Genomic DNA, 14,857 nt, shown 5'->3' with positions numbered 1-14,857 from the left:
CTGTGCCGCGGAGGTACTACTGTGTGATTTTGAAAGTGCCCTGTAGGTAGAGCTCATGATGCCATATGACAGGGAAAGTTGTCTGGACTGAAGGCAACCCGGGAGGGCTTCCCAGAGAAAGAGGTTTTTAATCTCAGGCATTTATTGAGCACCTGCAATGTGCCACCAGCAGAGGGAAGGCGACACACGTCATGCTTCTGGCTGCGTGGGAATTTATAATCCAGGCATGCTGGCTCGTGGGTCTTTGTTGAACTGGTGGATCTGAACGTGGGCTGGAGATAGACGGCTTGGGTTCAAATCCCGGCTCGGCCACTTGCTGCTGTGTGGCTTTGTGCAAACTGCCTGACTTGTCTGTGCCACAGCTTCCTCATCTGAGAAACGGGGTGGCGATGGGGTCCACCTCACAGGGGGGTTGTGAGGACCCAGCACGAGAAGCCTAGGAAGGACTGAACGCTGTGTCTGGGACTCGGTGGGAATCCAGCCAGGGCTCGATAAAGCTGAGAAGGAGATGATCTACGTACCATACAGGGTAGGACCTCTGCCTCGGGAGCCGCTCACTCCTCTGAAGAGGGGCGGTGTCGTCTACTCTAATGACTTAGAGCCCTGGCGGGGGGCCAAACACACCGGCGTGTGAAACCCATCCTGTCCCTTGGGAGCCCGGATCACGACCGTCTCTCTAGGCATCGGCTTCCCTGTCTATAAAATAGGGAAGTCGTGCGGTCGGTGATAGGGCAGTTTTGTTCCTACAACCCCCTTCTGGGGGACAAGGAGGAGTCTGCCAGAGACCCAGAGAGTGAGGAACGCTGTCCAGCCACTGGGAAGCCACTGGGAAGGCGATAGTGGGCCTTGTCCCCGTATCCCCACGGCGGTGAGGATTCGAGAAGGCATCGATGTCCCCGTGAGCTGCAGGGACCGGGATACAAGCCATCTTGGGTAGGAATAAAGAGTCAGGTAGGGAAGGTGCCGCTCCGTCCCCCACGGGGCCTCCGCGCCCAGGCACGTCCTGTGGTGGTGAGTGACAGCCCGTCCCAGCCAGGCAGATCTGGGCTGGGTCCCCCAGTGCAGCTGCTCGGGGGCGGGGACTTGTCCCTCCTGCTCCACCAGACAAACGCGCCTCCTCTGTGAAGACCTCAGGGCCTTCCTGACCTGATCTGCTCGCTTGTCCCTCGGCACGAGCACCCCGGCAGGCTTCTCCAGCGCGTGTCTCTGGGCCCCGCTCAGGGAGGGCTCTGCCGCCGCACCCTCCTGGCCCTCCAGGTCGCCCACAGGGCCTGGGCCCCCGCGAGCGTCCAGTGACTCCTGTTGCTGACTTTGTCCTGTGTGGTCGGTCTGGGGTCCCGCTGCTCACTTCTGCTCTCTGTCTTTCCCCAACAGGCTGAGCTCGGGAAGCCCCGAGAGAGAAGCTGCAGTTTGCCGGGAGTTGATTTTAATTATGGACTCTACACCCGGGGACTGGATGGAGGTGTCCCCGCAGGTGAGCCAGCAGACTCTGCAGCCCCAGGGGACCTGAGCTCTCAAGCCAGGCAGGCGGCCGCGCTCCGGGGACAGAGCCAAGAGTCACGGGGTCTCACGTGCTGGTCCCACGGCACGATTCTGGTGGAAACCACAGTCGGGGCTTGGCCAAGACGGGGGTGTCCAGGCAGCGTCCTGGTCGGAGGTAGCAGGGAAGTAGCCCAGGCCCCAGCCGCGGTGGAACACGGATCCCGGGCCAGACTGTGCTCTGCACGGTGCGAGCTTCGAGCACAGACGGGCTCCGCGCCAGCCCTCTGATGGCCCCGAGGAGGTGAAGGCCGGACAAACCCAGCAACTCAAAGGTTGCTCAGGTGCCCTCTGGGATCTCGGGGAATCCTGGCCCCTCCTTCCCAGCAGGCCAAGCAGGGCTGTCCCGCAGCGGGCTCTGGGTTGACGGGAAGGGACGCACGCCCCAGCTTCTTCTCAGTCAGGTGCCCCCGGTGGCTTCACCTCCCAGACTGACCGCCGCTCCATGGTGCTGTCTCGCCCTGCCCCCAGCCATCGGACACTGGAATGTGTTTAAGCAGCAGCCCACCTGCCCCCATGAGCTGACCCGGAACTACATCGCCATGAACCGGGGGGCAGTGAAAGCCGGCCTGGTCACTGCTCGGGAGAATTTCCTCTACCGTCAGCTCAACGACATCCGTATCAGTGACCAGGAAGACCGGCACGTCAAGAAGGACCTGCCCTCTCTCCCGCCAAATATGACGTTTGGGACCCCGGCACGGTAAGGGGGCTGGCACTCAAGGTTCTTTGCTTCACCATGGGGCGGGAGGGCGCTCAGAGGTGTCTGAATTAGGGAACAATGTGGGGCATGACCTTTGACTCCAGGAAGGGGTGAGTGTTCCAAGCCTGGTCAAGCAGTGTATCTCACAAACGTCGGTCCCAGTGATGGGTTCAGCAGCAGACACATAGCCCATGTCCCAACTCTGGAAGGCAAGACATTCTACAAAAGCAGAATGTGGTTGCGTGTCATCAAATCTCCAATCAAACTGCCTTGATTTTTTTTTTTTTTAGTGGAATTTACTGGCTTATATGATTGAAAAGCTCTGGGGTAGAGAGCTTCAGGCATAGCTGGATCTGGGTAATGGAGGGATGTTACCAGTTTAACATCCTGTGCTTCCCAGTCCTGGCTTCATTCTCTGACACACTCCCTCCTCATGTAGCAAAATGACCAGGAACAGTTCTATTCTCGGCGGGAAGGGCACAGGAACTTCAACAGAGACTTGAGATCAAGACTCCTTGGCCCAACTTCAGAGCTTTGCCTCTCCTGGAACTAACCACACCGAGAAGGGACGGCGAAGTACACTGATTGGCCAGTCTTGGGTCTCATGTCTGCCTCTGAACCAGCTGCAGAGTCCGGGAGTTTCCGTGACCCTGATGGGCCAGGCAGGATCCCCTGCCCCTTCTGGGAGGGGCTGGAGGATTGGAATCAGTCTCTGCAAATCGACAGGGGCAGGTGGTGGAAGACATGCAGAAATCAAGGTTCTGACCCCAGAAGGAGGAGACTGGAACGCAGCAGCAGACGGTTGATACAGCAACGCATCCTCACCAAACGATGCCGCCGTACAAACCTCACAAAAACTACTGGCATGTATGCCTCACACCATACAAAGAAACAGAAGTGCTCGCAGCTGCCAAAATGGCCTGGGACCTCCAGCTGCCCCAAGCCCCACCTAGACGCCTGAAACCGAGGAGCCAGTATCTTGGTCCGTCTGTGTGGACCAGCCCCTTCCCCGCTCTCATGCCACTCTTCCCAGACATGTCACTTCTTCAGGCTCTACCCCATGCTTTATTTATTTATTTATTTATTTATTTGTGGTTCCTTCTTTATTTTTAATTTTTCTTCTCATCGTGTTTTATTGTGGTAAGATGTGCTACTTTTACATGTCCGGTTCGGTGGCATGAAGTACATTCCCATTGCTGTGAACCACCGTGACCATCATCTCCAGAACTTTCTCTTCATCCCAGACTGACACTCTGCCCCGGGGAGATAGTATCTCTCTGTTGCTCCCTCCCCTCAGCTCTCGGTGGCCGGCGCGCTGCTTTCCATCTCTGTGATTTTGAGACGGCAGGTGCATCCTCTAAATGGAATCATGCAGTATTTGATCTTCTGTGTCTGGCTGATTTCATTCACTGTAATGGCTCCGAGGTTCATCCAGGTCCGAAGCAGGTGCCCGAATTTCCTCCCTTTTGAAGGCAGAAAAATATCCCAACACCACATTTTGTTTATCCGTGTGCCCGTGTATCCGTGTATCCGTGTATCTGTGTGTCCGTGTACCCGTGTGTCCATGTACCCATGTATCCGTGTACCCATGTATCCGTGTCCGTGTGTCCGTGTACCCGTGTGTCCATGTGCCCATGTATCCGTGTATCCGTGTACCTGTGTATCCGTGTGTCCATGTGTCCGTGTACCCGTGTGTCCATGTGCCCGTGTGTCCGTGTGCCCGTGTATCCGTGTATCCGTGTACCCGTGTATCCGTGTGTCCGTGTGCCCGTGTATCCATGTACCCGTGTGCCCGTGTATCCGTGTACCCGTGTGCCCGTGTATCTGTGTACCCATGTACCTGCCGGTGGACACTGGGTTACTTCCACCTTCGGGCTCTTGTGAATCGTGCTGCTGGGAACATCGTGTGCAAACGTCCGTTCGAGTCCCTGTTTTCAGTTCTCCGAGGGCATCTGCTCATGAGTGGAATTGCTGGATCATACGCGATTCTAGATTACGTTTTTTAAGGAACTGCCAGCGTTTTCCACAGCGAGAGCCACAAGGCTTTTGTGCTTTTCCCTGACTTTTCTCTCGACCCAACGAAGCAAAACCTACTTGTCCCCAGAGTCCGGACCAGCACCTTCTCTACAGGAAGCTCTCCCAGCTCCCACGGACATCTCTCCCCTGAAAGGCATTTCTGTTCATCAGCCTTCCAAACCGGGACTGTGACCCTGAAGACACACTGGAAAGTCATTTCTGGACTGGATTAACTGATTGTCTGCTCACCATCTTCTGCCCACCTTTGAAGTGTCTGGGAGCAGCTCTGGCTAGGAGTGAGCCTGGGGTTCTAGTCCCAGCCTGGTCACCAGCTGTTTCCCCTCGAGGCTTCCGGTTCCTCATCTGTCAGTGGGCTGTCACAGCACTAACCGGACATCCCAGGGTTCCGGGATTATGTCTGGTCTCTCTGTCAATCTCCTTTGTCTTTAAAACCCTGTGCAGGGGGTCTGGGTGGTTGCTTGCCCAGCCAAGGCACGGAGACATGAACCAACCTTCCCGAAATGGGTTCTCAACCTGATGTGCTGATGTTTAAAAACATAGGGGCACCTGGTGGTACAGTCGGTTGAGTCTGACTCTCGGTTTCGGCTCAGGTGGTGACCCCAGGGCCCTGAGATCAAGTCCCCATTCGGGGAACCCTCTCCTAGTTCGTCTCCCCACCAATCCCTTTCTCTCTCTCCGGAAATAAATGAATGAATCTTTGAGGAAAAACTTTAGAAGACACAGAACATTAGCCATCACCTAGTTCAAAGCCCTTATTTTAAAAAGAAAGCAGGGGCGCCCGGCTGGCTCAGTCGGTAGAGCATGTGACTCTTGGTCTTGGGGTCACGAGTTCAAGCCCCGTGTTGCCCATAGAGCTTACTTTAAAAAAAGGTAAAAAAGTAAAATAAATAGGAACACCTGGGTGGCTCAGTCGTTGGGCATCTGATTCTCGGTTGCAGCGCAGATGGTGCTCAAGATCGAGCCCCGCATCAGGCTCCCTGATCAGTGGAGAGTCTGCGTGCCCCTCTCCCTTTCTTCCTCACCCTCTCCCTCTCTCTCTGAGATAAATAAATAGAATCTTTAAAAAATAATAAAACAAATAAAACCAGAAAGCAGAAGTTCAGAGAAGCGAAGAGACTTTCCCAAGCATGTTGTGGCCGGACAAGCGCCAGGTCTGGAGCCCCGCGGGCAGACTCCCCGTGCAGTGCTCGCTGCTCCTCTCCTTGCCTCCCCGGGACTGAGGGACGGTGCGGACGCCCACAGTTTCTGATCCTGGGGGGCTGTTATTCCTTGTACAGTGGAAAAGCTCAAGTCAGCTGGGCTCCAAAAGGACATCCATTATCATCTGGCTTTCAATATAAAATCTGAAATTGCTCTAGAGCCGAGTGGCGACAATTCCAGAGGAAAGACGTGATGAAGTACCGGCCAGATCTTCCGTGATGGTAAATGGGCTCTGCATATGCAAATTGAATGGATTTTAAAATGGTATTTAATGACAATTTTCGTAGCAGACGTTAACATTAATTGCACAAAAATGAAAATGCTGCATTAGGTTGCTGTTAGCAGCAAATATCGTGGCCATAAAGCTTTATCTTTATCAACAGCAGCCTTTTCTCATGTGACAGGGCAGCTCAGCAAATTGCAAGCAAAAGGGCTTTTACAGAGCAAAAATATCCCCCAAAGCAGGCCCAAATCAGCATCAATTCCGCTTTATTTCTTCATAAGTGGAGGTTAAGTGGTTGCCGGAAAAGCTTTTACCAAGATGCCCGGCCTGCGTGCACAGCCCCTCCACCTCGCCACGTACGTGAGAAAAGCAGTTAAAAGATGAGCGCCCCTCTCCATAATGGGGCTATTACTTTAAAGTTATGGGGCCGAGGCCCATTTCCTAATGATCACCTTTTACAAGCCTCGATTGTATTTATTTCTTTACTTTAAAAGCATGTTAAAAAACCAAATCTGATTACACACGACTACCCAAGGAGTTGTTCGGGCGATTTGGTCCAATAAATAAATAGACAAAGAAACAAATGACTGCCATTTACTCACAAGTACAGATATGTTAGCAAAAAGCATCAGGTCCCTCTCGGACTACATACACGGAAAACTCACTCGAAGCTGGGCACGCAGCCGAGCACGCCAAGGGCCGCACAGGAGACAAGTCCGACCCCAGCTCTGCCTCCTGCCCCCGACGCCAAATCCTCTCGCCCTTTATGTATCTTACGATGGACAAAATCGCGGGTATGAGGGGCGGCACAGGCCTCCACCAGCCCGCCCTCTCAGCCCCCCATACCATATGGGATCCAAACCCCAGTTTGGGCTTATTCAATCAGTCCCTTTCCAGTGAGCGGATTTGATTTCCAGTCTACACCGATCTGTCGCAGATTGTCACTACATCGGAAAGGTACGTTTCAGCGCACGAGCTGCCGTGGCTGAAAGAAAGTGGGGCCCTACGCAATGATCGGGAAGCAGAGCCCGTGCGGACTTGCGGTCGAGAACGGGGGCCACGGCCAAGTCGCCCCCTGGCCATGTTTCCCCATGCGGCACTTAGAAAGTTTGAACGAGTTGCCACATTTGAAAAAGTCAGGGGGTTTCATATACAAACCTGGATTTCCCGCTTCTCCTACAAAGTCAGAAGCTGGGCGACCGAGGTCAGCACCCCTGCCTGGCCCCGGGGGCTGGCGCTGGGAGGCAGGGCCCCGCTCGGACAGAACCCATGCGTGCTCCTCCATCTGTCCGTCCCCACTTGGCCTGGCTTCTCCCTTTTTTGCTATTTGTCTGGTCCTGGTGGACACCGAGGTTGCAGCCCCTCCCATCCCCGTGTAGACTGGCCGTGCCGATCCCTTGTGGAAGGGCTCCTTCCTTTCATCCTCTGATAGAGGGGGCGGCACCAAGAACCGACGCGGCCCTGAGCTGAGTTTACGCGGCAGGCAGCCCTTTTGTGCACGGAATCGCTAACACTAATACCAGTCCTACGAGGCAGGTATCCGGCCTCGACGTATGATCTACTTCTCAGGCCAGGAAAGGGGGTGCAGCTTCGGGCTACAAGGTAGCAGAGCAGGCTTTGTACCCCGTCTGGCTGGCCGGCTTTGAAGACAACACCTCTCGGATCAGGCATCTGGAGAGAGCCCGTGCGCGATGGCTCTCCCGTCTCACCGTCAAATCTCAGACCTCGAGTCAGGGAAGGATTTTAAATTCTCATTACCCGTGTGCAGGGCCGTAACACAGATCTCCAAGCATGCTGTGACCCAAGGTCCACAGACAGATATGTCTGGAGGCCAGAAATGTAACTATTAAAGAAGCACTTAATTATTGATGCATTTTAATAAGTGTTTGCAAATGTTCACATGCCCTTGGCACATCTTAATTGTTACTGCTCCTAATTGGTCCAGGATTGTCGATGGTGGGGAGTCAGGGAAGCGGGGAAGGGCGGAGCAGCATGCGGCGGCCCAGCTGCTGCTCCTGGCAGGTTCTGGGCACCCAGGGCTCGGCCACTCTCCAGCCTGGGGAGCCTCGTGCCACACGCAAGCAAGGACAGCTAGCAGGAGGATCTATCCCTCCATGGATGGCAAACAGCACCTCCCCCCCCGCCACGCATGTCTGTGTATGGCATGGGCCGGATGAACAGTAGGAGGCCCCTGCTCTGAACTCACAGTGCCAACTATGTTATTGTTATAATTGAACGCCTCCCAGGCACCCTCTCCTTAAATAACTCTGAACAGCTCAGTGAGTGCCAGGCTGGAACTCTCACATCCCATCGTATAGAAGAAGAGACCGAGGGTCAGAGAGGTGAAGTTATTTGCCTCTGCCTCTGCACTGGGACGGGGATTGGTCTGGTCTAAACACTAGGATGGTGTCTGTGACAGTGACCTGCCTGCCTAACGAACATAGGATGGAGGAGACACGGGTAGAGATGCCACCCACGCGTTCTCTGCTCTAGCGGGGGGCTGAGACAGAATCTGCGTCACTTATATGTATATGTAGAGAGAGAGTGGAAGACCACCCTGTCTGGATTTTTCTTAAAGCTTTAAATTTACTCTGAACACAATGAGCTACCCTTCCGATGGGCCCCTCCCCTTCCCTCCCCCTTCAGGGGCTCCCCACATCCCGACAAACAAACTCCTCGATGGGGCACCCAGAACCTTCACCGCACTGCCTGCTCTGTGCTCCTCAGCATCCCCGGTGCTGACCACAGGGTCTTTGCTGAAGAGGTCCTCAGTAAACACTCACCAAATGAACCCACAAATAAAGGGCCACTTTGGAGTCTGAATGTGAAGCCGGTAGCAACGTGCAACTCTGGCAGAAAACTTGGTTCCTCCACCAATTAGTCTGGCTTAGACCCACCAGCCCCCGTCCCGGTGCTGAACGCATTCAGACCATGGAGAAATGAGAAGCACAAGAAAGGCAGGAAATGCTACCAGTCCTCCGTCTGTCTGCGCGGCTGCCCGCCCAGCAATCAGATGCATCAGCAGCCTGACAGTGACAAACCTGAAGGATGGAGAAATTTTACAGGCGGTTAAAAAAATGTTTGCTGCCTGACAGGTTTTTTGAATCTTTCTGCCAAGCTGATTTATTTTACAAATTTACAATGGGCCCATCAATCACGCTGGGTTATTTTGTTCCTCCCAGAGCTGACGGCCAAAATCCAAGCCGCCCACCCAAACTCCTATAAAATAATAATAAGACCCTTCCCAGACGACCGACCTGGGGATCGACGACAGTTTCTGAATGGGGAGACCCACTCCAGATTTATGGGTGGCCGGGAAGCCGGCTGAATGAACCCGGCCTGACCCCGCACCTGAGACGCACATCCGGGGGCCTAGAAACCTGGCCCACCTGCTCCCGCCGCTGACAGTTACTAGCTCTCTGCTTTCCTGGACACTCTGGTCTGGAGGCCAGGGACAATGCCAGTTTTGTTCACTGCGGCTTCGTCAGAGCCTGGCACACATAGGAGCTCACTAAGTATTTGTTGAGGAGAAATATGGTCCAGGACCTTTGAAGGCTTTGAGACAGAGTCTTTGAAACTACACACACACAGTCCGTTTGAGGCCAGAGGAGGCGGTAAAGCCAGAGTCTGCTCTGTCCCCTGTGCTTGATGTTACCAATCAATATCAATAAGGCTGCCTTGAACAGTGAATGTGTCCCTTGGCCTCGTTACTAGAGGTAGCAAGTCCAGAAAAAGGGAGGTGACCTTCCCACTCTATTCTGATGCTCAGGTCACACTTGAAGCATCAACTTAAAAAATGTGAAGCATCATACGTTCAGGGAAGGCCCATAAACAGTAAGGGGTCCAGAGATAGCATACGGGGGTGCTGGCGTGAGGGACAGAAACCACCGTGTACCAGGAACATGACAATAAGTGAGGACAGTGGAGGGGCTTTGTTCTCAGAGCCTTGAGAGAACAAAACGAGGACCGGTGTGTGTGTTTGGAGAGCGGGCCTGTGGTTCAGGTGGCAGAGCCCTCGAGAAACAGCAGACGGGTGCACCATCTTGTTAAACCCCTCCGACAGGGAGGGACTATCATCTCCATTTTATAGATGAGGAGACTGAGGCCCAGAGAGTCCCTTGCCTGAGGCCACATGGTCAGTTGGTGACAGAGCCAGGATTTGAGCTGCTGTCCATACCCACAGCCTGCAGGCTTCCAGGAGGCTGAGCCAGGGCCTGGATGAGGAAATCATCTTTCAACATCCTGAACCCCGTCCGCAAGGCTGCCTGTCTCCAGGCGCGTCCTCGGCCGAGGGAGGCCATTTGCGAACAGCAGGGACAGTGGTCAGTGCTGCTGCTGCTCGCGAGCTCTCCCCGGGGACCAGGCTTTCCACAGAGTGACTCAGCATGTCCTCACGGTGGCCCACCACCTCCACTGACCCGCAGGGAAACTGAGGCAGGGAGAGGTTATGTCCCTGTAGCAAGAGCTCACAGGTGATAGCGGAAGCCTGGGTGTTCGGGTCCAGATGGTTTACTCTAGACCCTCATGCTCGGGGAGGTGTTGGCTGATACCCCAGACCTATGCATCACTGCCAGGCCGGGTCCTGGGACACCCCAAACTGGGTCCGACAGGGGCCCGTCCTCATGGGGAGCCTGCTTCCGTGGACCTGACCCAGGGGCCTTTTGTTAAAAGAGGCCCAGGCAGGGAGAGTAGCTGGGGGGCGGTGTGAGGGGACCTACCCTCTCCCCGCTTCCTCTCTGGGACCCCCGCCCGGCTGCGTCTGCTCCTACCTCTCGCCCCTCCCCAAACTCTGCTCACTCCTTCCTGCAAAGCGGCTTTGTTGCCAGAGCCAGGAATGAGACATTTTTCATGCTTTGCCTTTTTTCCCTCTCTGCTCTCCTGCGGCCCAGACAGAGATTTATTCCCGGCCTGAGGCTCTCGGCATTCGGAGCAGGGAGGGCTCAGGGAGGCGCTGATGGGCCCATAATGGATAGGGCCGCGCTCCCCCGGGGCCTGGCCCTCCCGAACCCCATCCATCAGGAGCGGCTCCGTGCCAGGGTCAGCACTAACGAGGCCGCAGGCCGCTCCCCCTCGGGGCCTCCCCAGCTCCCGCTCTCCCGCTTTTGATTTTTCTAGAGCTGGGCCTCGCCTGCCCGCGTCGGTGGGCAAAGCGTGGGAGTAGGCCTGGCGCCTCGGCCTCCGTAGCCCCAGCCTCGACACAGCTGGAGGGTTCGCTGGGCTGTGCCTGGCTCTGTCCCTCAGTGACACGGTGGCCCCTCTGACATGGGGGCACGGAGGAGCCGGTCCCACGGGGAGAGCCAGTTTCGAGCCCAACACAGCACCCCAGCCTGCTGCTGCGCGAGACCCCCACGCAAAAGAATTCAGAGCCTACAGCGTGTCTCTGAACATGTGCTCAGGGGCCAAGGCCGTCCCTTTCCCTTTGGAGGCCAGATGGAGGGGGCCTTTTGTTCCAGAAAACCGGCTGCCCTGCAGGTTCCAGTAATAATAATACCAGCTTCCACCTTGCTAGCTCCTCTGGGGCCGGGCACAGGGACAGACCCTCCGTGCCCAGCCTTTCCCCTGACCTTCAGAATGACGCTTGAGTAGCAACACTCTTTCTACAGATGGGGAAACTGAGGTTTCCACAGAGATGCTTGTCTGTGATCGCGTGGCCAGAGAGTGGGATTTGACCTTGGAGGTCCTATCTGTCGCTTCTGTCCTGTACCGTGTGCTCACTCAGGGCCCGCCTGTGCTGGGTGTCACGCCGGGTGTTCGGGATACCAGGAGGACACGGGGCGCAAAATGAAACAGGACACGTTGTTTCGGTGGGAGGGGAGGATGGCGGAAGGCGCAGGGAGACTCTGGGCCCCGCCTGGTTTTGTTCACTGCTGTATCCCCAACGCCTAGCACAGGCCCGGGACATAGTAGGTGCTCAGTGAGTGCTGGTTGCCTGACTGGAAGGGGAGAAGGGTTGGCTTGCTTGTGATCGCTCCCCAGCTGGGACACAGCCAGCACGTGAGAGGAACAACTTCCCTGGGCTTGGACCTGCTGGGCTCTGGGCTTTGATTATCAGCTTCCTGGGGCTTCTGGAACAGATCACCACCAACCCGGTGGCTTCACACAACAGAAGTGTATTCCCTCCTAACATGGAGCCGGAAATCCACAGAGTGTCACGGGGCCCGCTTCCCGCCGAAGGTTCTAGGCGAGAATCCCTCCTGCCCTCTGGTGGCCCGGGGCGTCCCTGGGCTCGGAGTCCTCCAGCCTCAGCTCTCGGCTCACACCGCCTCCTCTCCACGTGTTCCGGTCTCTCCCCTTTTGTCTCCAACAACGACACGGGTCCCTGGATTCAGGGCTCACCCTAATAATCCAGGGTGATCTGACCTCAAGCTCCCAAAGCTAGTTACGTCGGCCAAAGCTCCTCTCTGACTTCACGTCACACCCATGGGCTCTGGGGTAGAAGGAGGACGTATCTCTGGGTGGGGGGGGGCACCCACCGGTCACCCTACTGTGGTCATCAGGGCATCTTCCCGCAAAGTCAGAAAGCGGCGCACTTGAGGCACCGTGGGGCTTGGAGGGAACTTCTTTGTCGGGAACGGAACTATTGCTTCGGCACGCGTGCTCCTGTCGTCTTGTCACGTGCTGCCCGTCCTGTGTTTGTGGAAAATAAGAAAGTTCGCAATCAGTCAAGAGTTTTAATCAGCCGAAAGATGACAGGTATCCATGCTTTCCGGAGGAGCAAAATTTGGCCACTCCTTTCTTCGTATTTATTAGGAAACTCTCCAAAAGTGCAGAGAAGTTCAGAAGCTTTCGTAACTAACTCCGTGGCCCCACACTTGGGTTTCACAAATTTTACCCCCAGGCTATATTTGCATCCGAGCCCTTATTAAGAGAAATAAAATAGACCAAATGCAGCTTGAAGCCCCTTCTCAGCCCCTCCTGGCCCCACGCCCTTCCCTCTGCCCCCGGGGGACCCTCCTGAGGTTGGAATACGCGTCCTGTCCTCTGGGTTCGCCCATCTTCGCTCCAGCGCTAGGCGGCCGTCAATAATGCGTATTTGTGTGTTCATGTGGCTTCGAAACACGTAAATCCCTTTGCGTGGCAACTGGCTTTTGTCGCTCCACACATTTGCAAAGGTCACCCTGCCCCGCCGGGCGGGTGTTTTCGTCTCCCATCGTGGGATGTCCAGGTGGCTCCTCATTTCCTGTGGGCGAGGTTCCTCAGGGTCAAGTCCATGGGGGGAGTTGCTGGGCTGAAGGGGCCTCCTCGGCTTCTGCCAGGAGCCGGTGCCCTCTCTGCAACCCCACGGGGCAGGGAGGCCCCATCTGCTACTCACCCTGTCCCCAGACGCCAGGACCCCTGCGCAGCAGACGTCTGCGTGTGCACGAGGCACTCTGTCCCCCGTCATGTGCGCTGGCTCCACTGGGCCTCTCCCCCAGGGGGGCTCAAGCCCCACCGGAGCCTGCAGCGGGGCGGGGGGGGGGGGGAGCGCTGCAGGACACAGGGGGAGCTCCCGTTTCAGGCACAGACCCTCAAGGTTGAGACAGAAGCTTCCAGAAAGCCTGGGCCCGCCTCTGGGCGTCTGTGTGGGGAAACTGCTAATTGACTTCACCCTTGTGAAAAAATGTTAACAAATTGCAAATGACCTCTTAGACAAGTTTAGAAGTCAGGAGAGCCTCGGCTAACTAAGTCTCCCTGCCCTGTCATTAGCTTTTATGTTGGATCCACAAACAATTAAAAAATAACCACAAGCCCAGAGGTCCTCTTCTCTAATTAGCTCTAAGAGTCCTGCCAGGGAGAGCAGCCCCTCAATTACCGCCCCTTCCTCCAGGCTAGTTAGAAAAGACAGGCCCTCGGGCTGAGGGGGACAAGCAGGAACAAGGCAGGGGGGTGAGGAGGGGTGTGGGAGCTGCGGCAGGTCCCCTGGGGCCGGGCCGGCCACCCGCCCCCACAGAGGCGCTGCTGGCGATCCGCTTGGAGGGTCCTCTGCACGGGGGAGGCTCAGAGCTGGACCCCCAAAGGGTGCCGGCAATCCTGTGGGCCAGGCACCCCTGGGGGTGGGGGGCTGCAGCCTCGGTGACACGCCGGGGCCTGGGCAAGTCGGAAAGTCCGATGGTGGGGCCCAGGCCGCTGTACGTGGGATAATTCTTTTGTGTCCTCAAGACTGAGGATCCCTGGTCTCCCACGGGATGGAAACGCTGTTCGGAGAGGCAGGCCCAGGCCTGTGTCTTCCCGCTCCGGGCACCTGGCGATGGCGGGATTTCCGCAAGCCCTCGAGCACGCTTGCTGCCGTGAGCCCTCTCCTCCGCACACAAAAAGCATTATGATAATCTAAAATATTTAATGGCTGTGCTGATTTTAAAAGAAATGAAACCATTTCCATGGGCCCCTAACAGTGTCCTAGAGCCTAGGCGTCAGGCCTCCTGGGCCAGTGGGCAGGTTGGTCCTGCTTTTCCCTTCGGGCCTGTCCAAACCCTCCCTCCGCTGAGCGAGTTTCCTCTCTTCTCCCGCCTCTTCCCAAGAGAGCCGAGACGGAGGCGGAGAGAGGATGGAAAACTGAGCAGACCCCAGACTCCACACGGCACTCTGGCTCCCACGCGGAGGGGCTCTGAGCTCCCGCTCTTTGCGGGCCTCCATTTCTTTGTCTGTAGGTGGGGGCAAGACTACGTCCTCCTCGGTCCGAAGAAATGGTGTGAGTTCATCAGTAAAGAGTCCTTGGAGTTCTTGAGAAGAGAGGTACCCAGGACTGTCGCCACATAGCCCTGTGATGCAAGGCACAGAGCCTCTTGGAGAGGGGGCAGAGTTTCCTAGGCTTGTAGAGGCCTGGCGGGGAGGAGAGGGAAGCCAACGCTGTGTGAGGCAGTAGGGAATGGTGGGGTCTGTGTCTCGGTGGAGCACATGCCTGGTCCAAGGGCAGCAGCTCCAGCCGGTTATGGACCCATGGGAATGGGGGCCCAGCGCTGTCCTAACCGACAATCTAATGCTTCACTAAGGAAAGCCAGACATTTGGGTTTTTACGTGAATTCTGATTTTAAAAATGTATACATTGGTAGCAGAGAGTTTTTGAACACTGGAGACTGCTCTTTGCAGTCCCGGAGTCTGCTATTTGCAACCACGCTGGGGCAGGACCCTCAAATCCAGGTCCCGAGCAGCCGACTTCCTCTACTTGAGCTGTACAGATC

The 14,857-nt window shown here is 56.0% G+C and overlaps 1 protein-coding gene across 1 annotated transcript in view; it reads left to right on the top strand.

Moving 5' to 3' along the window:
* Positions 1 to 14,857, top strand: part of CFAP77 (cilia and flagella associated protein 77) — a 123,162-nt gene that overhangs the window by 70,098 nt on the left and 38,207 nt on the right. Inside the window, exons 2-3 of the mRNA XM_059142812.1 lie at positions 1,375 to 1,474; positions 2,011 to 2,239. Of these exons, the coding sequence (XP_058998795.1) occupies positions 1,375 to 1,474; positions 2,011 to 2,239 (329 nt within the window). The remainder of the gene's footprint in view (positions 1 to 1,374; positions 1,475 to 2,010; positions 2,240 to 14,857) is intronic.

Source organism: Mustela lutreola, chromosome 12 (genome assembly GCF_030435805.1).
Source record: "Mustela lutreola isolate mMusLut2 chromosome 12, mMusLut2.pri, whole genome shotgun sequence".
Taxonomy (NCBI): Eukaryota; Metazoa; Chordata; class Mammalia; order Carnivora; family Mustelidae; genus Mustela; species Mustela lutreola.
The sequence above is the reverse complement of the archived record's forward strand: the minus strand, read 5'-3'. Positions and strand labels throughout refer to the sequence as shown.